The following is a 27,268-nucleotide window of genomic DNA, read 5'->3' as shown; positions in this document are numbered from 1 at the left end:
TATTCACCAGCACTATTTACCAACAATGAGACCAAGCTAAAATGGAACCTTAAGAGAAACTAAGTTGAAAAGTTATAAAAGCTATCTTCTTCAGTGTAAGTGTGAATCTTGAGGATAAAGACAAGTCCTTCATTCACTTATTTAACAAAGAGTTATAGAATATCTAATATGTGCCAGGCACTGCATTAGGTGTGTGTACATAGGGTAGATTCATGTGGTCCCTGCAATAGTTAATCTACACTCTGATGGGTGAGACAGGCAATGAAAAGCAAATATAGTAACAAAAGTATCTCAGTTGGGAAAGGTGCAACTAAGAATATAAAGCTCCTGGTGAGGCAGAGAATATTAGGATGGGCGCTTACTTTAGACAGAATGGTTGAGAAGGTCTCTAGGAGGAGGGGATGTTGAAGCTCAGAAGGATGACAAGGAGACAGCCATGTGAACAGCCAAGGAAAGAATCCTGGGAACAGCCAATGCAAAGGCCCTGAGGTATGTGGATCTTTTTGTGAATTGAAGCTCTGGACTTCTTTCACACACACACTGACTGGATGCCTCCCCTCCATGCTTCCAGCTGCTTTTCTGACTCAGTGTTGCAGTATGTGTGAGGCTTGCATTTGGGTCCTGGATGGCTGTGCCCTTTTATATATATCAACTTGAAAGCATGCTGGGATAGCCCTCTTTTCCACACATCTTCCCAGCCCGTATCTCGCTCAATGTGACTTTCCCATTCAATCAAGACTGCCCTTGACATTTATATCATTTTGATTTGTTTGCCTACATTTTTGCTCAGGGCTTGAGAGATTAGCTGCCAACACAAGGTAGACACTCAAAAAATATTTGCTGAATTTTTGGATGAATTTCTAAAAGATCATCAAAGATCTTGCTTTTTGTGTTTATGTTTTTGTCTGCTTATTTATTGTAACATGGTCAGGCTTGGTGGAGAGCAAACGGAATGACATTTGAAGGAGGATTGTATGGCATTCTGGACTGGCACTCAGTTACTGGAGGGCTCCTTCTGGCTGTGTAACTCATTAGTGACATGACCTTGGACAAGACATCCCACTTGAGCCTTGACATCTTCAACTAAAATGAAGGGTCTGGTCCAAGTACCCTGCAATGTCTGTTCTTTTCTGTGACTTGGGTTTCAAGATTTGCCACTCTTTCCACACTCCCATGAAAGAAATGTTGTCTTTAGGCATCAACTCAGTTTATGTAAGAATGTTACCTTACATTTGGTAGGACTTTGTCATTTTCAGAACCCTTTCATCTCCACTATCTCATTTGATTTTAACCAGTCACATAAAGCATTGAAGACATTCATTATTTTATGTCTCACACAATGTTAAACTTGCCCAAGGCCGTAATGCAGTACCAAAGGGCATGGCACCTGTATACTAGGATTCTGACTATATGTGGCACATTTAATTGGATAGAATCTCTTCAATGTAGGAGTGGAACAAATTTTTTAACCACTTGAGTAGTGGTAACTACTTTTTTTTAATATTAATTTTTTGAAATGCTGATATCTAAAGCATATTTTTTTTTCCAGTTAAACACTTTAGTTGTGAGGATCAGAAAAATACTCAGGTTAACTCAGTTAGAGAAGGACAGCACAGTAGGAATCAACTATCTTATGGACAGGAGGCAAGGTGGTCCTCTTAATAATTGAAAAAGTATCCCAAGGTTGCAGGATACTATACCAAGGTTGCAGGTTCAGTCCTTGGTCAGGGCATGTATAAGAAGCAACCAATGGCCCTCACCGGTTTGGCTCAGTGGATAGAGTGTCGGCCTGCAGACTCAAGGGTCCCAGGTTCGATTACAGTCAAGGGCATGTACCTTGGTTGCGGGCACATCCCCAGTATGAGATGTGCAGGAGGCAGCTGATGGATGTTTCTAACTCTCTCTCCCTCTCCCTTCCTCTCTGTAAAAAAATCAATAAAATATATATATATAATATATATAATATATATAATATATAATATATAAATATATAATATATAATATATAATATATAATATATATAAAAGAAGCAACCAATGGATGCATAATAAGTGGAACAACAAATTGATGTTTGTTTCTCTCCCTTTCTCTCTCTCTAGAAAAGGCAATAACTAATACAAAATTTGTTTTAAAGGATTAAGTATCCCTAAGCATTTCTTCCTAGGACTAAATTGTCCTGGGAACTTCCAAAACCATTCTGTTTTATCTGAAGAGCAGTGTCCTCTGCTTACTCTTGGTTCTTGCTTCCACATAACCATGGGTCTCACATAGATTGGCTTCCTGGCACTAGCTCTGGCCAGCTGACTCCAACATGTCAGACCCGTCATTTACCATAGACTCTTTTATTTATTTATATTTTTAAAAATATATTTTTATTTATTTCAGAGAGAGGACGGGAGAGGGAGAGACAGAAACATCCATGATGAGGATCATTGATCAGCTGCCTCCTGCACGCCCCTCACTGGGGATGGAGCCTGCAACCCGGGCATGTGCCCTGACCAGGAATCTAACCGTGACCTCCTGGTTCATAGGTCAATGCTCAACTATTGAGCCACACCAGCCAGGCAAGACTCTTTTAGTTCCTGTGATTCAATCAACTGGATCTGGTGGGGCTCGGACTCCTGTGGCACTCACATCAAGTTCTACCTCTGTATCAGGATTTATGGAGAGGTTTCTAGGGAAGGTAGTCTAGATCCGTGGTCGGCAAACTGCGGCTCGCGAGCCACATTCGGCTCTTTGGCCCCTTGAGTGTGGCTTTTCCACAAAATACCACGGCTTGGGCAAGTCTATTTTGAAGAAGTGGCGTTAGAAGAAGTTTAAGTTTAAAAAATTTGGCTCTCAAAAGAAATTTCAATCGTTGTACTGTTGATATTTGGCTCTGTTGACTAATGAGTTTGCCGACCACTGGTCTAGATGGAGCAGGAACCCCAAAACATATCTATTACATTTTCCTTTATAAAGTTTCACATAATTCTATTGACTTTATTTCTAGGGCGACTCCCATCTTTATAAGTATACCTATTCTTCTGATAGTTCATTAAAAAAGCTACCCAAGCCCTAACTGGTTTGGCTCAGTGGATAGAGTGTCGGGCTGCAGACTGAAGGGTCCCAGGTTCAATTCCAGGTCAAGGGCATGTACCTTGGTTGAGGGCACATCCCCAGTAGAAGGTGTGCAGGAGGCAGCTGATCGATGTTTCTAACTCTCTATCCCTCTCCCTTCCTTTCTATAAAAAAATCAATTAAAAAATATATAAAACACCCAAAATTTCTCCTTACTTTAAAATAAGAAAGGTAGTTTCATGGTTTTCTGATGGTAGAATGCAGTTAAAAAAAAAAAATCACTAGCCATCAGTTGGGTGCTTTAGGTCCCAGACCTGATCCTATCACTGATTTCTGGACAGATCATTTATTTCCCCTTGAAATTCAGGAGAAGGGGTGTGTGTTAAAATCTAAAAAGTAGAAGGAATTTTATGAGATTATTTCATCTAGCCTCTGCATTTTACTGTAAAAGAGACTGACATCAAGCCTTAGGTCACAGAGCTGATTACAGAGGTAGAGCCAGTGGAATATTTCCCCTAAACAAACATTTATGGTCTTTTTATTACATCATCTCAGTAGAGCCTGTAGAGGCTTAGGCTGAGAATCAGAGATAATGCTTTTGATTGATAATGCAGCATAAAGTAGTGTCTAAATGTAAAAATGTTATTTTAAGATGAGAACATGGAAAGAAACCAGAACACAGGAATCTTCCCAATGTGTGAACAGACAGGAAACAAAGTATAAATGCCCTAATTCTTGTTCCCTAAAAACTTACATATAAACAAAAGATCTTGAAAATTAATCTGCCACAAAACTATATCAGAAAATGGACATTAGGATATTCCTGCTGCCAGACAGTATAAGGATACAGTTGGATGTTGACTCTGATCATAGATGGCTTGGCTTTAAAGGTGGGCTCTATTAATATAAAGTTGTATAATTTAGGTAAGTTTTTTTAATCACTTATTAAACTGCTCTGGATTAAGCTACTCAACATTATGTGAACAGAAGGTCGCTGCCACCAATGTAATGCCAACAGGTCTCCAATCTACGGTGCAGAAAGAAAATAAACTATTCAAAAGATCAGTTTCCAAACTGGGAAAGCAGCCTCAGGAGGAAACCAAAAGTGCACCCCATGGAGACAAAGGTGAGTCCACTCTTTATATAGAAGGTACCCCCTCTCCCCCTCTTCCCTGCGTCGCCCCCCCCCCTCCCCCGTCCAGGCCTAGTCCCTGATTGGCCCATTTTTAAGCAAATGAAGATTCCAAGTTTGCACAGTCTGATAGGTCCAAATAACACTGTCCTTTGATTGGTCAGAATAGCACATTCTGAATGTTCTTTCAGGAGCTGCTCTGATTGGTCAGTAAAGATGCAAATGAGGGTATAACTATCATTCTGATTGGATGGGTCATCTGTCAGCCCATTGGTTGAAACAGACACCAGGAATTCCTTTATAAGGTTGAACTCCCCTGCAGGAATACAGTGCAGGAAGGAGGCTAGCAACTCAGTCTGTGGCTTTCCCTAAAATGCATAGTGTGTTAGAGGTCTCTGTCAGCAACTGCTAGAGATTTCGGGCCAAATTAACTGTAAGAAAAACCTCCCCTGAAAATCCGATGGACTAGATTAGAGCTATCAGTTGGTTTAGCAAGGAATTATAGATGGAAAGGAATGATTTTAGTGGTTGCTCCATCTTTAACTCTATTCTTTTAATTCTTAGAAACTCTTAAAGTGGGTATTGTTCTTTGCATTTCACAGACTAGAAAACACACTAGAGACGGTAATTGCTTGGCAAGAACTAGAAGTTGATTCAGTAGTGCTTCCTGGTACAAACTCAATTTGAGTCCACAAAGCAGTAAATGAAGGTCTCTTCCAAGTGGAGGCTTCCAAGACCTGCAAAGTTCTCCCTTTCCCCGGGCCTGGAAGGAGATAGTGTGTGGGTGGTGGAGGAGGAGAGGACCCACATTCCTCTTCAAGCCCAGGAGCTACAGCCTGGCGCCGGGGACTTTTTCCAGGACGCTCAAGTCTCCCTCAGAGGTCGGGTTTCACACAGCCAGAGAACCCAGGCTTGAGGCTTTCCTCCTTCGGGGAGGCGGGCACGGCCTACGTGGAGCCCCCCTCAGGGTGAGCCAGGGGAGCTGACTCCCCTGTGGAAGTCTGGGTTTCAGTCCTTAATTTAGAAACTCCACTTCTGAGTGAACAGGGAAGGCCAAAGAAGGGGACCAAGAAGAAGGACGCAGGGACGAAGGGCCTGCTAACTGCCCCAGCCTCGGGAGCCCTTGCATTTTGGCCCTAAGCGCGACACCCGCCCCCCGCCGGTTCGGGAGGAGGCGTGGCCCGCAGGAGCCGCCATCTTGGGCGCCGCTCTAGGCGCGGTGTTTACCTCTCTATGGTCTCCCGCTCCCGCCCCGCCCCTCCCTAGTCATTGTCTGGAGGAGCAGCCGCGGCCGCTGCGCCTTCTCTTTATAAGCCCGCAATGCCCGGATGTGAATGGATTACAATGTATCTTTCAGGGAAACCTATTATCATCAATGTGACTCCACGGGGGAGTCAATGGTGATGATGATGAGGAGGAGGAGGAGGATGATGAGACACTTCTAAACTTGGAACAAGTTTAAGACTTTATGAGAGGAGAAGAAAAAAAAAAAACCCCACCACCACCAAGATTGGTTTGAGGAAAGATGATAACTATCCTGTATTGATTTTTTATAAACAATAAGAAAAAGTTGTTGGATTTTTTTTTTTTAATGATTTGCTTTTTGGGGGAGGGAATTTTGTTGCAATTTTATGGTGGAAAATGCAAAAACCACAGCCAGGTGCATAATCTTGTATTCTGTGGATATCCCTGGAGCAGACTGAGTACCAGTTAAAATACTTTTTTTGGGGGACACACATGTGAGATACTAAGTACTTGCAGAAGATTTTTGTTTCTCTTTTTAAAGTCACTTTCCTTGGAATATTGTGAGCATATTTGTGGCCATTTAAGGTAACGTTACAATTTGCTGTCAGAGTAAACTGTTTGTAATTGCATTTAATTTTTAAAATATCGATCCCAATGTTTTATTAAAACAAAAGGAACCTATTAAATAATTGCCAATGGGAAAAAAAAATGTGTGCATGTTGTGTATGTATTCCCACATATAGCAATAGAGGGTTTTGCAGAATGTGTATTTTAACACGTTCAAATTGCGCGTGTTGCATATACTGGATAAAGCACGCTTGCAGTTATGAACCGATAGAATTATGAAGCTTAATTTCTAACCTAAAAAGTGATGTAAAAAAGTACGTTTTAAGAGCATGCAGGGCCTGTAACGGTAAATGCTGAAATTAAAAACTTATAGTGCTGGCGAACGGGGACTTAGCGTGCCTAGGAACTCAAGTGTAAAAACAAAAACAACATCCACCTTCAAAAACTGCCTCTTTTTTTTTTTTTTGGCAAAGTTTGCAGCTATACTATGTTGTGACTTAAAAGGGAGGGGAAAGAAAGTATGCCGTTAAGGTTTCGCCCCCGACGCAAAACGACCGAAATGAAAATCTCCCCAGCAAACCGTGGCTTGGTGTATACAGGGAAAAGAAAAATACTGTTCCTCTTGGCAAAGTCTTTTTGCATCACGTGTATTTGCAGTCTAGTAGAAACTTGCTTTGCCGTGTGTAGCCGTGTGAGGGAGAAGGCACGGGAGTCAGAGGAAGAAAGAAGTGGGGAGATGTAAACTCGCATACATTTCAAAGTGCCTCCGATGGTGGTAGACACGGGCAAAAACCGTCCAGTTCAGCCTTCAGATGGGAACTGACGATCTGAGGGGAAACGAGGTGCTCGATGGATTTTCGTTTGTGTTTTTTTGTGAGGCGGGGGAGGTGTTGAGATTTTTTTTTTTTTCCGGGGGGTGGGGTGCGGGGGGGGGGGTGGCCCGCGCATCCCAACCAGCCCGATCCGAGGGAGCCGCGTCTCCCCGGAGCCCCCCCACCCATTTCTTTGCTGAACTTGCAATTCCGTGCGCCTCGGCGTGGTCCCCCCTCCCCCCTTCCCTCGTCCCCTCCCCTCCCCGGAGAAGAGAGTTGGTGTTAAGAGTCAGGGATCTTGGCTGTGTGTCTGCGGATCGGTAGTGGCGGTGGCGGCGGCGGCGGCGGGGAAGGAGCCGGAGCGGGCGCGGGCGCCGGAGGAGGCGGCGGCGGCGGCGGCGGCGGCGGCGGGGGTTAGACATGAACGCCGCCTCGGCGCCGGCGGTGCACCGAGAGCCCCTTCTCGCGCGCGGGCGGTAGGTACCGGCGCCGGCGGGCTCGGCGGGGCTGATGCGCCGGGAGGCGCGCGGGGCTCGGGCTGGGCGGCCCCGCGCGCGGCTCCGCGCCTCCGGTGCCGCGGGCTCCCGGCTCCCGGCGCTCCCAGAAGAGACACCCCTTCCCCTCCCGCGCCTCTTCCCTCCCCTCTCGTCTCGGCCCCCCCACCCCCACCCCCTCCCCGCCACCCCTCCCCAGCCATGCCACTTGGAGGGACGGGTGACTTTGCCAAGGGCCTGACTTTAATTTTTACAGTCCTTTCTTTCACAAATTAGGGTGCTGGACAATTACAAGACCCGACCCCCCACTCTACTCCCCCCCCACCCCCCGCGCCTTCCTCCGACCCTGTCACCCCTCCCCCTTTGGACGTGTTTTCACTCCGGAGACGCTCATCTTTAATTTCTTTATAGCTACTTTGAAACGCGGAGGGGAGTGGTGCGTGCGAGTGTGTGCGTGCGCGTGTGTGTGTGAGTGTGTGTGAGGGGGTGGGATGGAGGCTGGGGGGAAAGTTGAGACCGGATCGTTCTCAGTAGTTTCTCTTTTCTCTGTGATCCATTCATTTCTCGCTCTACCTCCTGTTGCATAAAATGATGCGCTGAAGAGCGGCTTTTTTTTTTTTTTTTTTTTTTTTACTTCCCGGATTTGGTTTTATAGTGGATGTTACCAGTTTTGATCGTCTCTTTGGAAATACAGTGTCCATATCGCTTTTTTTTTTTTTTTTTTTTTTGCTATTGCTGCCTATTCCATCTTTAAAAAAAAACAAAACACAAAACAAAACAACTCTCCCATCCCTCCCTCCTTTCCACCTTAATCCCACCCGCCCCCACATCCTCACCCCCAATCCCCCCCCAGTCTCCAAAAATCCGATTGTGTTTTCTCCCAAGGATTGGGACTGGATTTTCTGATTGCGGTTATTTCCATGTTTCTAGGTTTGTGTGATTTTGCTAAAATGCATCACCAACAGCGAATGGCTGCCTTAGGGACGGACAAAGAGCTGAGTGATTTACTGGATTTCAGTGCGGTAAGAAAGAACGGTGGAAACTAACAACAGCTGTGAAAACAAAACAAAACAAAACAAAAAAAACCCCAAACACTTAGCTAGACACCAATAGTAATCTAAAGGACAGAAATAATTTTTAATTGGCTGAGTCCTTGGTAAAATGAAGGTGTTTTTGATAAGTTTTAACTACAATTTTTGGGTGTGATGAACGATTCAGGCTTTTTTTTTTTTTTCCCCCAGAGTCTAATGAACTTGCCTTGAATTCCATACCCACAAACCCCCCAGAATAATTGAATCTCACCCCAATGGAAAGGAAAAACAGACACCCCTAAAATGGCAAATCACTCCTAAAACTTGGCCTTATCTGAACAGTGAAAGTACTAATACTTTGGGCACTACTCATTTTGTTTATTTACTTATTTTTCTAGAAGTGGAAAAGAAAAAATAGGAGACCCTGTTGTCTCTTAAAGTTTTAAACTGATGATGCTTTGGATTAGTAGGACCTGTAGTTACCTAGTTACTTTTCCCGCCCACCCCCTGGGATTCTGAATAGTCATGTATATATTGAGCATACATTCTTTAGAACCCTTTATACTGTTTTTATCCATTTCCTAGTTGTGAGATCAGTACAAGGAAGAACTTACACACTTGTGGAGTTTTAACAGCTGTACTTGGTCCTTCTCCATCCCTTTGCTTCCCTTTCCCAAACCAAGCCTCACTCATGTCAGGGGAATTGATTTTCAATGGCAGATGAGTTTGGTGTAAGATGCATTTGCAAATCAAAATAAAAAGAATCCACAAAACACATAAATAAAATCCAAACCACCTTCTAAGTGGGGCTCCTTCATGTCGCTGCTGCTACTGCTGCCGCTGCCGCTGCCGCTGCTGTGCTGCTGCTCTTCTCGACCTTCTTTTGGAGAAATGGCTTTCGGAAGTTTTGCCAGGAAACATAGCGCTAGCAGCTTTGTAGCCCCCTCTCTGCTTGCTGCACTTTCTCCATTCGTTCCTTTGCTTTTTGCAGGCTCTGACCCAGGGAAGGTGCGCATTATCCACTAGATGCGTGGAAGAAGAGGGAAACCAATTAGGGTCCAAATAAATGCTGGAGAGAAGAGGGAGTGAAAGAGAGAGTGAGTGTGTGTGTGTGTGTGTGTGTGTGTGTGTGTGAGAGAGAGAGAGAGAGAGAGAGAGAGAGAGAGAGAGAGAGAGAGAGTGTCTTGCTTCAAATTGCTCTCATGTTAGAGATGAAATGAGAATTTAGTGCAGGTGGCACTTTTATTTTTATTTGGGTTCACATATAACAGGCAAATCCTATACGGGCTGGAAATGGACATTGCCACGTTTATGGCCAAGGTTTTCATATAAAACAAACAACTTTTTTTCTTCTCCTTTGTAAAACTAGCGTTTTCTAGAGAGGCTGCTGCCCTCCAAACTGAATCTTGATAACATTATGGGGACGGTGGTTGTTTGAAATGTGGTAGTACTGCCTAGTACTGGCAATCTAGTGAACCTGAGGAAACAGAAAGGAGTGGTAATGGGGGCGGAGGGGGTGATTGCCAGTTGTTGTGCCTGCTTTAGTTCTAAGTTGGGTGGTGGTGTGTTTTACTAAGATGAGCCCTTAGCATAAACTCTAAGTTATATAGTGAGAGTATGAAAGATCTTCGATGAACTCTGAAGGAGCAAATGTCTTCTTTTCAATAGTAATATTTCTTTGTTTCTTTTAGATGTTTTCACCTCCTGTGAGCAGTGGGAAAAATGGACCAACTTCTTTGGCGAGTGGACATTTTACTGGCTCAAGTATGTAAATTCTTGTCTTAGTGAGTAGTTAAATGTTCGTTGCTGTTTATTCACTCATTGTATATTTTTGGCTCTGATGAAGTGTTCTGAAAAAGTCATTGAAATTTTAGCCTGTAATGATATGGTTATTTCATTATCCATCAGTGGTATAACTTACACAAAATGTCATCTTTTGCTAAATTAAAATTAGGCCTTTTTTTTTTTAATCAAGGGAACTGTCTCAGAATTTCATTACTTAATTTAAAAGTAATTTTCTAATACAGTTATAATCAAACATGTGAAGATAAGGCCAATGTTAAAATGAGGGAAATAAATTAATGTTCCCTATTTGGAAATAGAGGGGAAAAATCTAACTTTCATAAAAAGGGAAAATCCCTTGTAAATAATATCAATTTTATTAGGTTCTATGTATAATTAACCCTTTTAAAGAAATGAGTCTGTAATTTTGCAGCTAATGCTGTGTAGTAAACCATAACTGTAAATAGAAAGCCTCTTGCTAAGCTGAGAGCTAAATATTAATTCATTTATATTTTAAACAGCCTTTCTGATGCTTTAGCTGTTTCTGTCCCCTATGTATCATGTGTGCAATGAATTTTTGCTATATTTAAAGTTGCAAATTGGGAAGAACCTCACATTATCTAAACGAAAGGTCTTTGGGTGATGCTTAAAAAAGACGCTAGCGCTATTCACAAAGGAAACTGGGTGCGCATTGATTATCTGGCATCTAAGGAGGAGTTTTAATAGGGGACTCTCTGAAGGTCTCTTATTAAAAGTGAAAACTGAAAATATATTTATTTAAAATGTATTTGTTATTTTGTCCACTGAATTTCATATCAAAAGGAGGCATACATTGTTGCCTGCTATTCTTTAAGTTCAACACTTAAATCCATTTCTGCTGGTTAAACAGCTGCAGTATTTTAGTTCTGGCAGTGGTACATAACAGTACATTAGACAGAGTGCTATTCTTAAGTCAGGCTGGTAAATGTTGACATTTTTTTAGCTCTGAGATGCTAGTGGAATTGTCTGTTAACTATTGAATATAATTTCACATCTCTTAAATTTCAGAGCAATGAGAAATCTGTTCACCTTTGTGATTTGTGTAATTGGTATATTTTTATAAAATGAATGGCTTATACAAGTTGCTCATTTCCAAATAAGCTACTTCTCCTCCTTCTGGCACTCAAAAGTCTAAGGGAATTTTGGACTCTGTAACTTGATTTATAAAATATGAGATGCCTCCTATAGTTATATTTTATCTTTTGTTTTTTTGGGTCCACTTTGATTAAAGTACTATTCTCCATAGGTTTGTGTTTTACTGCCCTGGACCCTGTGATAGTTTATTGCCTACTACTGGCAAGCTAATGAACCTGAGGAAAAAGAAAGGAGTGTTAGTGGGACTTAATTTTTTTGTTTTAGTATTATATCTTGGAGATTTCTGTGTTCTTTATACAACTTTGAAGTAAAGGTGAACACAAGTGTCTCTCTTAGACAAATTAATTTTTCATGTTAGACATTATCCAAACAGTAGCTAACTTTATCTCTGACAATAATTTTCTTTATCATATTACTTAAGAAGATGTGTATTTAGTTTAAATCTAGAAGTAGATTATGTCATAAAAGTACAGAGATAGACTGCTTTCAAAGTCAGTGCAAAATACTCTTGCACTTTGTGAAAATGGACACATTTGGAGTATCTTAAGTATGTCAGTTTAGGTATGGCTTCATAAAGTGAGGTGACTCGGAATCATGAAATTTCTGAGTTCACATTTAGATATAGTCCTTGCTATGATGTTTATTTTAAGTGTTTACAGGGAGTATTTGCTGGATAAATATGAATATGTATTAATACATTTTGGTAAGTGATCATATATTGAAACTTACACAGTTTGTAAGACAACTCCGTGTGTGTGTGTGTGTGTGTGTGTGTGTGTGTGTGTGCACATATACATACAAGCATACATGAACCCAGACAGAGACTTCATCCTTAGTGTGATGTTATGGTATTTCTGATGAAGATGCTGTGATTATTTTAAGGTGTTGAACTTTAAGTAACATTGTATCACAGGTGTAGTTTTCAGGCCCAAATGTTGACTTGTAAAGGTAAAAATGTGTGGCTCTTTTGTTTGGGGTACTGGATTGAAAATGCAAGGTATTCATCCAGTGCAGTACGATGGTGACTATAATATATGGGGTACAGATTGGAGTGTTGGTTTTTCTCATCTATTCAAGACATATTTGAACACAGGGCTATTAGTGAAGTAAATGGCTTATATTTCCACTCAATAAGATAAATCATTTATCCACAAAGATAAAGTCTTTTTAAAGCATAACGAATTAAAAAATCAGGAGAACTGGCCTTTAACTGGAAGGATGAATGAGGTAACTTTGGACAGAGGAATACTTTTCTAAATTTGTTTCAGGTTCATTTCCATTGTCCTGAGTGATCTCAGATGTCACTTTCATGGGTAGCTTTGCAACTTGGGTCCAGGAAAAAAAGATCCAAGCTCTAAGTAGACTGTTCATATTTGAAAAAACCAGCTATAGTTTTTCAGTGAGTCTTGGTCATATTTCATGCTTCAAGTTCCCAGTAGCTCTTGATTCCATTAATGTAGGATGCTCCATCGTGATTTGCAATGTGAGAATGAAAATAAAGTGTGGCCATATTCCCTTTAATCTTTCATTTCACAAACATGGTTTTTCCTACCACCTTAAGAAATGGGGAGGCTGCTAGGGAGAATGGAATGTAACCTGAGCTACAGCCTGACATTCCCAGGGAGCATTTTTCACATGAAAGGCTTTTGTCAACCCTGGAAAGGACCAGCAGTTTTTGTTTGATGTTTGCAGGTGTTCAGCAGAGAGCACTAAAACAATTCAGCCATGATAGTTCAGAGCTACGATGACCTTAACTGGTGGGCTCTGGAATTATTTTTAAGAAATAGTTGTAACCCATATGGTAACTTATACAAAGAGATTTAATATCCGTTATATCATTGATCTTAAAACAAACTAAAAGTATCCACATGCCTGGATAATTGGAAAATTATTCTCATTAAAACGTAGGATGGCAAAGTTACCAAAAGAAAAAAAAAATGCTCCTAGAGTCTATAATTTATTGGTTAACAAGGGTTTAATTTTCTGATATAACGAAAATACTGTTTATTTGGTTACTTTGAGTCTTTTATAAGCAAAAGATAAATATGCTAGCTTTAGGATCTTTTTAAAAAGTAGTTTTAAAGTTGGGCCATTAGAATTATCTATACTCCAGAACAACCCTAGTCACATCTGTTACATGTATTTACAGTTAGTCTGTGATGGATACTACATCTTCCTCCCTCAGTTTAAAAGTTGAGCTTTTTCTCCTGTAACTGTTTAGTTTTTAGTTGTGCTTAGGTGTTCAGCATTTGTTAAAGATTGCCAAATCAATGGGTGTTTGGACAATTAAGAGCAGTAGTAAAATACACCACATCTCTGCCATGGCATTTTTTAAAGAGGAAAAACATTTCTTGATATTCATACAAGTTAGTTAGCCTTTATCCACATGACACCAAAACAACCCATCAATTTAGTGAATTCAGGGAGAAAAAAATGAATCCAGGGGGTAGTACTGTACCACAGAGAAAATTCAAATGGTCAGCATCCTGAATTGATTTCCACTAGTTTGAATTCAAGGTTATGGCATGAAGAAAAATTGGCCTCCCCTTAAAAGTGTTTGTTGAGTGGAGTTATTTAATTGTGTGTGTGTGTGTGTGTGTGTGTGTGTGTGTGTGTGTGTGTGTGTGTGTTTTAAAACAACCTTACTGTTACAGTGCAAGTCATAATGGTTGCATGGTTTTTTTGTAAAGAGCAGAGTAATTTACTAGGTTAATAAGTAAAGTGCTATTAAACCCATTATGTTAGAATCATGGAATATAGGAGATAGAAACCCCTTAGCTTTATACAGCTAAAGAAAACTGAGGCTCAAGTTAAGGAATTTCTGTGCCTTTATTTGCTGTTCTAAAAGAACACATTTTGATTTGCTAATTCTCTATGGCTCTGCAAATCCTTTATTGGAATAACATTGGTTTCACTACTATGCTTTGCTGTAATTTGTATTGCATAATAGAGTATCAGGATTTATGTGTTGATATTTGTGCATACAAATGCTTCTGCAGGTGCATGCGACCTTTGAATACTTTCTAAGGTTTGGAACTGAATTTTGGATATTGATCATTCTCTTTAACCCGAACTCCCCTGGGACTATTTGCAAGATGTTAAATTGAAAAATAGGGTGTGGAGGGGTACAACAGTGACAAAATTAAAGTGCTTCTTAATATGCCAAGAGGTATGCTATGCACCTCATATGTATTATATGTATTGTATTTTTAAAATTCTCACAAGAACTCAGTGAGATGCAAAGATTACCATGCTCATTTCATAGATGAGGAAACTGAGATTCGGAGATATTAGACAACTTGCTCTCAAGGCAGCCTATAATGAATTAGGTTTTAAATCCAGGTTTGCCCAGCTCAATATCCTTTTCACACATGCATACACTGACAAACATAGAGTCAGATATAGCTTACTTTTTCGAGATTATATAGGGATAATAATGTATTATTGTGGCTTGGCCTCACCCAAGGATATGTTTATTGGTTTTAGAGAGAGATGAAGGGTGAGAGAGAGAGAAGGAAAGAGAGAGAGAGAGAGATAAAGAGAGAGAGATCAATGTGAGAGAGAAACTTTGAATGGCTGCCTCTCTATGGGCAACCTAGGTATATGACCTGACCATGAATCGAACCCGAAACCTTTTGGTGTATGGCATGATGTGCCAAACAACTGAGCCACCAGCCAGGCTAGAGTAGATAAGCATTTCAAAAAAAACATATTTAAGAAAATGATAAAAACCCAGGCCCATTATTTTTTCTGCCTTAGTATCCAGATAAGCTAGGCTTCTAATTGATGTTGGATTTCAATGTGTCTTTGTATATCTCACTATTGTTGTTACTACTATTGTTATTATTACAAGGAAAATATAGTAGTTATTTTCAAAGTTGTGCTTTTATTCAACTGACAGTCTCCATAGGTGCCTGTGAAAATATTTTGTTTTCATTTATTTTTATGTACCAAAAGTTGAGGTAATGAACCCTGCTCTGTTAATATCTAAAGAAATAAAGATTTTTGGCCTTTTCACTGTAAAAGAACTTTTGCAGTTCATTGTTAGGTCTTTGAAACTTAATATCTAAGAACAATAATCCTAAATTCTATCAACATCACTAAAAGAAGCAGTATTGAAGTTTTGATATGTCTTTTATCAGACATGTGCTTAAAATGTTACGTTTTCTAAATTCAGGAGGAAGAAGCAGTACTCTATTTGACATGACTTAAGTAAATAAAGTGCATTAAACAAACGTGGGGATCCAAGATCTGTTGAGACTGAAATGCGTAACATTTTTGACAGCATCAGCAAATTATCTTTACCCTGCTATTGTAATGAGGAAATCACTTAAATAACAGATGAACAGCTAAGTCACATAAACATATATAATAGAACTATGTAATGAAAGTTTATGCTGTTAATTGCTCGAATCTGTCTTAAATGCTTAGAATCATGAAGCAGTAAAGACTGTCATATAAACAGTTTTGTTTTGAGCTTAAAATTATTCCTTTTTGCTTTCATCTGCTATGATAAACAAAGTAATTTTGTAAGCTTTACAGATCAAACATTTCCTCCTAATGGTAAACTATATTTTATATTGGAAGTTTGCAACCTCGTCCAAGGCATAGAGTTGAGTCCGGGGGGCCCCAGGCCTGCTATTTTCAACGTTTAGTATTATGATGCTATTTAGATCAGTTCCCATAAGCCAAGATAACAGATCTTAAGTTGCCTAATAAGGAACATGGTGTGTTTTAAACGTTCTTCAGTTTACAAGTCTTGAACCAAAATGTTCTTGGGCAAACCTTTAGAATTTATATCTATGTATTCAGTAAATCAGAACTTGCACAGACGTAGGATCGAAATTCAGCTAGGTAGAAACAGAAAAAAAATTCCCTCTTTCCTTATTATTTTTTTTTTATGAGCTATTTTGTATGACCAGGTGTTCTTCCAAGTTAATTAGATAGTGCTAAGTATTAGAGAAAGTAAAGTACATAAAAGGTTTTTTTTTTAAAGGCTACTTTTGTTATGGTTTCTTATTACTCTGAATAAAATTTTTAAAATTGACCACCAAGTTTATAATACATTTTCAAAATCTGTGCCCACTTAGACTCAGCGATAAAAAATGCACATGAGTTTCAGGTGTATACTTTTAAACCATATGACTCTTGATGTTTATGAGAGATACATAAGAGAAGTAGCAATTTAATCTTTAAAGAAGATTGGTAGCACTTTGTTGTAAGTAATATTTATATTTTATATCAGACTCATATATGAATAGCAAAAGTGTTGAAAAGGTTGTCATGTTTCTTTTCATTTCAAAACTAAGTAAGGCCCAGTTAATCAGCATATCAAATACCCAGGTGTGTTTAAAATCAGTTTATATGGGTAAATTTCAGAGCTGTGAGAAAGTATTTTACTTAAATGTGCAGCTACACTATTGTTCAAGTGGATGCTTTTGTACTTTTGTGTGACAATTAACATTTAATGAATGACTTTCTAGACTGCCATTGGTGGTAATTACTATATGTAGTTTATTAACTGCAATTCATTGTTGGATGTGCCTGTATTGATTTGTTTTGCAAACAACCTTTCACACATTCAACAGTATTTGTACATTAATTTTTAAAGAACCTGTTTTATTTGCTGATCCTGATATTGCCTCTAAAAAGTTTAGCTTACAATTCCCCATGTACTAGAATGCTTCTTTGATCAGTGATTTTAATTGAATTAAAACTTCATCAACTTTTCAGCTATAAAAATTTTGCACTTGGATACTCAGGGAATCACAAAGAAACTACATAATATTGTGTGTGTTTTTTCAGGTAAATAATTTATAAAACTTTAGATTTACAGGAGACTTTAGAGATGCTCTGTAATTTCTTAGGTAAAGAGACAAGGTTTGGGAGGGCTACATGTCTTTTGTCCAAATCCTACAGTTGGTTATTTGGCCATGAAAGAACACAAATACAGATGTCCTGACCCACTGGTTAGGGGCCCCATGCTGCTTTTAATTAAGGTTTGAACTCAATCCGTTGGTACCAACTGTATATTTCTTAAGAAGAGGAAAACTTGTATAATCTACCATTTCTGAAAAAATAATAAAAATTCAGGCTGTGAGAGATGGACATCGTAATCCGGCTCACTTGTCGTCACGTGTTCTAATTTGGCTAAGGCAGTTGACGAATAACTGTTAAAATGTATTGTGTTATTAGAAATAACACAGTGAGACTCATGATTAAATATCAGGGCTGTAATTTAATCTCGGGGGTTCTGGTGCTGTTCATAAACCATTTGGCTTTTTCTGCAACAGATGACGTCAAAACACAGCTTGATTGAATTATGACCCCGGGTTCCAGGAGCACCTGCTTGTGCTTCTTTACCTCATGGCATGTCAGCGTTTCCATTACAGACTTTTCTTCTGCTCTGACATTTTTAACTTCAAATAGTTAAACTGGACCAATGCTTGGCTTATAAACTGTTAGCCCCCCTGGGAAAAGACTGTTTTCCCAATAAAACAGAGAAGGTGGTGACAAAGCCCCATTACGGAATACCTTTTAGAATGTTCTTCCTTGCTTTAATCTTCCATTAATTTAAACATTCCCTTTTGGGGTACTTAGCTGAATTGCAAGGCATCTAAATGGAAGGATTTAATTTCAAATTTCTCAAGTTAAGTCTTAAATGTAAGATATTTAGAGACTGCTGACCTGGGAAAGAGCTTTAATGAAGGAGGATATTGAAATGATAGTTGTGGACACTAGGTTGCATGTTGTGTGATGTGCCGAAGTGCAAGACGGGAAAAACATGCAAACTTGGCGTACCTTGTCAGTAATTACTTTTATAGCCACTTAAGATTATTAAAACTTGATAATAGTTTAGAAAGGTATATTTATTTATATCACTACCTGGAGATTTCTGGCATAGGTTCAGTTTTGCCCCTTGGGTTTTAATATGTAGGCAGTGGACATAGGATACTTTATCTACCTAGCTAGTTACCTATAATAATTCTTATTGAGGGAGCGTTTAATATATACAGGGTGTCCCAGAAAAATGTATACAAACTTTAACAGCTGATAGCTCAATTTTAAAAATGAAATGTATTTTAATAAACACTGACTTTACAATTACTCTTAAGTGCGTGTATACATGTTTTGGGGACACCGTATATTTTTAGTATATGCTGTGTTCAGATCCCTGTATTAGCAACTATACCACATAGAGGGCTTTGTGGGAGATAGGCCCTGTCCCAAGAGGGCATATATTCTGACAGGAAAGAATAGAAAAACCACATTTATAATTAATACTCAGTGTCCAGAAGACAAGTGTCATTCATGTTGTGGGATTTTAGGTAAATAAAATGTTTTCTTGCTGAGGGAAATTAATAGTGAAAGCCTTGTGGACAGTTGATTCTGATCCCTGAAGAGGAGGCGTGGGATTTTGACCTGAGGGTATTGGGACAGATCACTGTGAAGCCGGCACAGAGGAGGAGGCTCCGCAGCTGTGCGGTGGCATCAGCCCTGGTCCAGGCACCTATAGTGACTCAGTGACTTCCAGGAAAACATCTCTGTCTTGGATGCTTTTTTTTTTTCTTTTCTTTTCTTTTCTGATTTTGGGATTTTTTGGGGGATGTTTGCAGTTATAATTCAGTTCCATCCAAAAATATATGTTTTTAATGGTAGTGTCAGGATGGATATTGAAGTTTTTATGTTTCCAGTTTCAAACTCTTCCTATTATATGCTTCAGCAATGGAAATTTATTTGATTGACAGCAATAGCTACCTTGAAGAAAATTATTTAGCTGAAATCTGGAAATCTAGATTCTATTGCATTATTTATTGCTAAGTAGCTATTTGATATTGACAAAGAGATGGAATCTCAAAGCCTGTATTATAAAATGGAAAAAAGTTTGAAACTCTTCAGTGAACTTCAAGAGGGATTTTATAGTAGATTTAAAAATATTTTCAGTTTGCAAAAATATTCATCATTATAATTTTTATTATTGCTGCCATCAACATTACCAATGCCACATCTTTTGATTCAAAAGCTTGCAGGGAAATGTGATAGTTATTATTGCCATGTCGTACATTCAGAAATGCATTTAGAAAACATTTTGAAAGATATTGTGATCTTAGCCAAAACTTAATAATGTTTGTAAAAACATTGTGAAGTGCTCAGATACACCTTAGGGTAAAATCTATCATAATTACATTACAAGTAGGAAAAAGATATATAATACCATCCTCTCCTCAGGTATTCGTGAATTCAAGTGAAGATGTCTTTCTCTCTGTGACCTCCAAGTAGTGTAGCACATAGTCCCAGTTTCCACAGAATGCCAGAAATGCAAGTGATGGGTGAAATGGGCTTAGGGAGAATTTATTAATGAATGATGGTGCTCGCTTCAGAGTATAAACAAGATTTTTATGACGAAGAATATTTTAGACCTATTTCTTTAAAACGTCCGTTACAAACCTGTGTATTCCCAAAACTTTTTCTTCACTTTCAGAAATAAGGGACTTACATTGGGATATTTTGCAACTCAGAGTTTTTTAAACTCTGAAAAAACCAAATTTGTCATCAAGTGGTAGTATTACAAGATTTAATATACAATTTTATGCATAATTTGATTTTGTCATTTTGAAAAGAAAGACCAAACAATATCGACTTCAATTCTTGTTCCAAAAATCATTGTTGGTTGTTTGCATTCTGGAATCCCAGTGTCTGCTGCCTGGTGCCCCAAACCATTGCATGCTTTTCTGTTCTCTTGTGGGCACTCTGATTCTCCGTCTAGTTGCTTTTAGCCACAAGGTTATTTATTTATTTATTTTTTGTTGCCTAGTTTCCCCCTGATTTTCTTCACCTCTTCTTACTCTTCGGTTTATCTTTTCAAGCCCATGTGTAACTATGTTTCTTTTACATGGGTTGCACCGTTGCACTGTTCCTCTCCGGCAAGAATTCTACACTTTACTCCTTAGTGGTTTTGGTAGGTGAGAACTATTTTGGATAAGGTGAGACTATTTCAAAATTACTTCAATTAATTTTACTTTAAAAATTTCACTGTTGTTTAAGGCCTGGTTATTTAGAGAATGTTGACATTTTCAGAAAAGTAGAAGGGATGAATGCCTATCATCTTATTCTTTTTTTTTTTTCCAGTGTGCATATAGTTCACTGGAGTAACAGTTGAATTATTAATAATTTTTATTTGCTTATTTTCTTATTCATTCAATAAATGTTTTTTGAGAGCCAAGCCAAGTTACAGTGTTAGAAGCTATGGTGAGGAAAGGATGGTATTATATATCTTTTTCCTATTTGTGATGCAATCCTATATAATAAAAGGGTAATATGCAAATTGACCCCAACGGCAGAACGACCGGACGACCGGTCGCTATGACGTGCACTGACCACTAGGGGGCAGATGCTCAACGCAGGAGCTGCCCTCTGGTGGTCAGTGTGCTTCCACAGGGGGAGCGCCGCTCAGCCAGAAGCCGGCTCATGGCTGGCCAGCGCAGCAGTGGTGCCGGGAGCATTTCCAGCCTCCGTAGCAGCACTAAGGATGTCCAACTGATGGCTTAGGCCCGTTCCCCCCGGGATCCCGTCAGTTGGACATCCCCCAGAGTGTTCTGGGCTGCGAGAGGGCGCAGGATGGGCTGAGGGCCCCCCTCACCTGAATGCATGAATTTTTGTGCACCGGGCCTCTAGTTATGATATAAAGAAGAAAATTTCAACTTTACCATTGTAATGGAGCATGATATTGCTGTTGTTAGGTAAAAATCCTATAGTGATTTAATAGGAAAGTATTTTAGTTAGTGATGTGGAAATATAGAGTTAGATTTCTTTAAAAAAGACATTTCAAATAGAACTAAGTGCAGACTTCAGAAACAGAAATCCTAGAATCTATGTACTTGTGTGCTTCTACATTAGTATAATTAAGGAAGGAGAATGGATTCTAAGGGTTATTGAAGAGTATTGTTATGAATGTACAATCAGAGATTCTTTGGGAGTCATGAAAACTATGTTCTATTGGTCCTTTTAGAGCAGAAATTAAAATTTTGGACTTATAGATAGCACTCATATACTTCAGGAGCACTAGATACATACAGGAGTGGGTAAAAGTAGGTTTACAGCCATGAGTATGTGAAACAGTTTATTAATTATTGCATAATTATCTATAGGAACAACTGTAAACTTGCTTTTACCCACAACTCTATGCCTATCGTTTTTATTCCCACACTTGAAGTTTCTATATTTTTAATTTTATACACAGAAAAAGTATTTACTTTTAAAATTATTTATTGAGCCTCTACCAGGTGTCAGGACCATATTAGGAGCTGGAAATAAAATGATGAGCAAGACACTTGGGTTCCTGTATGGGTTAAATGTAGGAGACACACACTAACTGAATCATCAACCAAAGAAATGTCAACTTCTGCACTTGAGAGGTGTGTGGCATTAGGGGAGTTAGGAGTAGGGATATCTGACCAAGCCCAGCAGTCAGGAGCGGCTTCCCTGGGACTTGTACACCCAGAATGATGTCTGGCAGATGGGGCAGGGGGAGTGAAGTGGCTGGAGGCATGGGTTCCACTAAGAGAGAGCAGGTCATGGTTGGGAAGGGGCTCCAACATGGTTTGAACTGAGGCTGGGAGGAGAGTAGGGGCCACGTCATGCAAGGCTGAGCAATGGGGGTCTTTGCAGTGCACTGCCCATGAGATTGTGCTTGGGAACGCTGGCTGCAGCCTGGAACCCAGGCCTCAAGGGAAGTAGGTGTGGATGGCCCAAACCAGTTATGAGGCTTCTGCAGAAATCCAGGTGAGAGATGGGGTTTCTGGTCCTACAGTGTGGGTGGTGAAATTGGAGAATGAACAGTAGGCCCTATTTGAAATCTATAACTTCAGTCCACTGGGGAACATTTATCGTGGGCACTTGCTTTATTTTGTGCAGCTTCCTATAACTTCAATACTTTCAAATTTATTATTCTTTATGCCTTATAACAGTCACTGAGACCTAACTCAGCTACCATGTGATATCCACTGCCTTTTTAGCAACCAAGCATCATAGAAGTGCTTTTTATTTTCTGAGAGAAGTGGTAGGTTTGATTTATGCAAATCTCTTGTGAGAGGGTGCAGACGTGGAAGTGGGAGACCAAGGCAAAAGGAACTTTTCTTTCTTATTTCATGGTCTTCAGTGATAATGCATCATTTAGGCCGCCTGTAGCTTATGTTCTTATTACAGTAAACATGATGGTTTGGTTTACCCTGTTGAATAGGATTCATTGAAAGCCTGTAGTCACTTATCAGATAGCACACCCACAACAGGTTGCTTTGTTGGTGAACTTTAGGAGGGTGGTTTGATTTGTATGATAGTCTGAGATAAAACACTATTATTTGATTGTATTTTTTTTTTTAGGTATTCCAGGGGGGAAAATTATCCGTTAACTTTTGATTAGGAACAAAGTGAAGCTTCCCATATTTACACATCTCAGCTAATATACTGCCTCTTCTAATGATGGCCTCCCTCTTTCATTCTGACCATGCCATTCTTTTTATGCCTCCCCCTCCCCGCTCCTCCCCTTCATTTTTTCATTGATCTTATTGGTTACTATTGAGAGTCACCTCTCAAACCAGTATGTGTGTTAGTTCATTTTCATTAGAAAAAATATTTCCATCCTTTGGTTATTTACTGTTCAAATTGAATAAAATGTATTGTTTTATATCCCCCTCCCCTTTCTCTCCCCTCCCCTTCCCCTCCCCCTCCCCCTCTCCCTCTCCCTCATCTGTGCATAGGCCAGCTAGTTAGAGCAGTGATTTTCAACCTTTTTCATTTCATAGCACACATAAACTAGTTACTAAAATTCTGTGGCACACCAAAAAATAGATTATGTATTTTGCCGATCTGACAAAAAAAGATAGGTATAATTTTGATGCCTTCACACAGGACAGCTATTGTTGTGTTGGCTGTTGTCACGGTTTTATCTGACAATGGAAGGGAAAAGAGGTCCGCGTCCCTGACTCAATGGTCAAGTATTGCATGTTTTAAAAATTCTCGCGGCACACGCGTTGAAAATCGCCGAGTTAGAGCGTTGGAGGGATGCTGTGGGTAGGGGTTGGATCCTGGTAATTATGCCAGTTCGCTCTTCGTGGCTCCAGGACCGTAGAGTTGTGTGTGTTCTTCATTAGAAGGGCGCTGAAAGGAGAGGCATGGCACCATCTGCACTGAGCAGAAAGCTTCCTCACGGGTTGGCCTTGCTGCTGGTGGGTTAGCAGGGTAATACTGATGCAAGTGGACAGCGTTCACACGTTGTTCCTGCCTCCGGGAGCATTCCTTCAGCATCTAGGCATGCATTAGCAACTCCGAGTTAAAAAATAAAATGAAATATAATTACTTTCCTTCTGGGGTGGGGAGGCACACAGTGTTTCAACAGTATCTGCAATGCTTTATCTTTTGGGGGAAAAGACGAGAAAGGTTGACAACTCTATGCTTGAAATATTTCACAATTAAAAAAACACACACACGCACACACACGAGTAACCAATCAAACCAAAACTCTCCCTCCAAATTGGATTCCCCTCTGACCACAATCCTCTTTGTTGCCCTCCTTCATAGCAAGTTTTATTAATTGTTGTTGCTACTGGCTGTTTCTATATCCCTTTATCCCATATGCTTTATATTTTAAGATTAACCAATCAAATATTTCAAAACACATTTTACCTTGTATTGTTTGACACCTATAAAATTATCCATGTAACATATGTAAATTACGGAGCTTAATGAGACGCATGGACCCGCTAGTCAACAAGAGAACTAGAGCCATATCAGAGCCCTTGCCTCTCCTTGTGGGATATTTCCTTATCCACTTCCCCTCTCTTCACTGCCAGAATATTTAAATATTCTATTGTTTAAAGTCTTTGTATAGCATGTATATGCATCCTTAAGCAATATGTTGTCTGATTTTACTTGATGGGGATCATAAAAATGGTATCTTTTTTGTATTGCCTGTGCTACCTTTCCCCCGCCCCCCCCTCAGTATCATGTGTCTAAGATTTCTTGTTGAATGTGGCCTTAGTTTATTTTTATTACTGGTGAATATGCCTCAATTTATTAATGCATTTTCCAGTTAGTAAACCTTTGAATTGATTCCCATTTTTTCCCTGAATATCGCTTGATGCATGCACACTTGATATTTGTAGCATATATATCTGTGAGTAAAATGTAGTTATGTGAATGTTCAACATGACAAGATAGTGCCAAATTGTTTTCTAAAGTTTGTTACCAAGTTACACTCCCATAGGCAGCATAAAAGATGACTATTGATGCATATAGTTGTCCACCTCTGATGTTATTCAGTTTTTTAATTTGAATCAATCTAGTTGGTATAAGATTAAAATATATTTGGCTGTGGTGGTAATTTGCATTTCCCTGGTGAAACATCTCTTTATGTTTATTTATCCTCTCCCCTCCCTCCCAATTTCTATTGCGTTTTTTTTCTTATTATTTATTTCTAGGTGTTCTTGATATATTTTTATGTAATGAGTCTTTCTGTCATGTTATTTTATGACCTGTCTTTGTACCCTCCTTTTCCTTTGCCAGTTTTGTGTTATAGTTGGAAAATCATCTTTATACCCAGGTCATAAAGATCTTCTCTTGTATGCTTCTTCTAAAAAGGATTTCATAGTTTTGATTTCTACACTTACGTTTTTAATACAGTTGGGACTGATTTTGTAGAATGGGAAGTAAGAGGTCTAATTCCACGTTTCCATAAATGTTTTGATGCCATTTGTTCTATAGTCATGTATTGAAAAGTCTATCCTTTTCGCAGGCATTGACGATGCTGCTTCTGTAATAGTATACATTTCCATATTTGTAAGGGTCCTTCATTCTGAGACCTTTATTCTAATCTGATGGTCAGTTTGTCTACTTCTGCATGCCCCACACTGGGGATCGAGCCCGAAACCTGGGCATGTGTCCTGCCTGGGAATCCAACCATGACTTCCTGGTTCATGGGTCGATGCTCAACCACTGAGCCACGCCACGAGGCGGGCTACTACATTTTGATATCTGGTAGGCAAAGTCCTTCTTTTTCCTTCTCTTGTCTTATATATGCACATTTTACTTTTGGTTATTTGGGGGCCTATGTTCTTCCATAGAAATTTTAAAATAAGCTTGTCAAAGTGTTTCATGAGCCTTGTCGGGGTTTTATTGAAGTTGCATGGAAACCAGTGATTATTGGGGGGTGGAGGAGAATGAATACATTAAAAAAATTTTTTAATGTGAACAATTTTTGTTTCTGTTTATTCTTTACTCTTTTTTTTCTATCACCATTTATCCCCCCAAACCCTCTTCCACTTCCACCCACACGCCTCCACACCTTGTGAAATCACCACACCATTGTCTGTGTTAATTTCTTTCTCTTTTATTTTTTCTCAATCCCTCCCCCCTAAACCCAACCCTCCCCCCGAGAGCTGTCTGCCTGCTCTCAATGAGTCTGTCTCTATTTACTACATCTTTATTAATGATTATTTCTACTCATGTATCTCTCCATTTCTTTAGGTCTTTCTTGATATCACAAAATAATGTTTTTGTAATATTCTCCATGGCTTCTAAATATTTTTTGATAATTTATTCTTAAGTACCTTATTTTTTCTTGTTACTCTTGTTAATGGTACTTTCTTATAAATTAACTATTCAAATTGTTTGTTGCTGGTATATATAAATGCATTTGATTTTTTGTATATTGATTTTCATATTCAGCTATGTTGCTAAACTCCTATTAATTCCAAATGTGTCTTTGTGTTTTCTTCAGAGTTTTCTACAGAGGTAGTCATATCTTGTGCAAATAATGACAACTCTGTTATTTTGAAGCCTCTATACCTGGCCTCCCCTCCCCTCCTTTTTCTTACTTCGCTATTTAGTACCTCAAGCACATAGTTGTTAAACAGAAGCAGCAATAGTGGGTATCCTTGTCTTTTTCCTGATTTTTACTGTTGATGTTGATGATGATAGATATCATTAAGGAACTTTACTTCTACATATATTTTTGCTAAGATTTTTATCATGAGTGATATTGAGTTATATAAAATACTTTTTCTCTCTATATATTTAAATTGTGATTTTAAAAAATCTCCTTTACTCTGTTAATGCTGTCAGTGACATTTATATTCTTCCCTGTGTAAACTCCCTTTGCATTTTGGGGATAAAGCTAATGTGATTATGATGTATTTTATTACTCTTTAAAAAAAAATAATACCCTGAGCTGTTTTCTAATATTTTCCTTAGTTTGTCCCATCTATTTTTGTAAATAAGATTGGTATATAATATTTCTTCTCTTACTGTCCTTGTCTGGGTTTTGCCACAAGGTTATACTGACCTGTATATGAATAGGGGAATATTTCCACTCTGTTTTCTCTGGAAGAATCCGTATAAGGCAGAAACAATATGTTCATTGAAACTAGGTAAAACTTGTCTGTGTAACTATTAGGCCCTGGTGTGAGAAAATTTTAAACCACTGATAGAATTTTTAAAGCATTGAGAATGAGAATTGCACTTTTCCCCCCAATAGTTTTAAAATTATATATATAATTCCATTTTATATCAGTTTTTAAATTAATTGCCATAAAGTTCATAGTATTCCCTTATTAGCTTTTTAATCTCCACTGACTCTATAATTAAGTTTTATTCTTCAATACTGATTTTCTTTGCATTTTCCTTGATTAAGATCACTAGAAGTTTTTCTCATTTATTAATCATTTCAAAAAGAATCAATTTTTGGCTTTGTGGGTTATTTTTATGTGTGTTTGTTTTCTACATTATTTCTAATCTTTATTATTGCCTGGTTTCTCTTTGCTTTGGGCTCATTTTGATTTTTTCTGTCTTCTCAAGTTGACCACTTAATTAGTTAAGTTGTCATCATTTATTTTTTTTCAAATGTAAGAACTTAAGGCAATAAAATGCCTTCAATGCTCTGCTGTCACTGTATTCTATAGGTTTTAATATGTAACATATTCATTATATTTTATTTGTAAGTATTTAAAAATTCCCAAT

At 38.8% G+C, this 27,268-nt stretch overlaps 1 protein-coding gene across 11 annotated transcripts in view; it reads left to right on the top strand.

The window, feature by feature from the left end:
• Positions 1-6,696: 6,696 nt before the first annotated feature.
• The window catches only part of TCF4 (transcription factor 4), a 335,268-nt gene continuing 314,696 nt past the window's right edge, over positions 6,697-27,268 (top strand). For 7 of the 11 annotated variants that reach the window (XM_054724485.1, XM_054724478.1, XM_054724475.1 and 4 more), the window contains exons 1-3: positions 6,697-6,846; positions 8,241-8,332; positions 10,033-10,105. In XM_054724485.1, coding sequence (XP_054580460.1) covers positions 8,261-8,332; positions 10,033-10,105 — 145 coding nt within the window. In that variant the 5' untranslated portion in view covers positions 6,697-6,846; positions 8,241-8,260. Of the gene's footprint in view, positions 6,847-7,150; positions 7,293-8,240; positions 8,333-9,617; positions 9,662-10,032; positions 10,106-27,268 lie in introns of those variants that run through there. The other 4 variants (XM_054724484.1, XM_054724480.1, XM_054724482.1 and 1 more) reach the window with 4 other exon arrangements.

This window comes from Eptesicus fuscus, chromosome 12 (genome assembly GCF_027574615.1).
Source record: "Eptesicus fuscus isolate TK198812 chromosome 12, DD_ASM_mEF_20220401, whole genome shotgun sequence".
Classification (NCBI taxonomy): domain Eukaryota; kingdom Metazoa; phylum Chordata; class Mammalia; order Chiroptera; family Vespertilionidae; genus Eptesicus; species Eptesicus fuscus.
The sequence above is the reverse complement of the archived record's forward strand: the minus strand, read 5'-3'. Positions and strand labels throughout refer to the sequence as shown.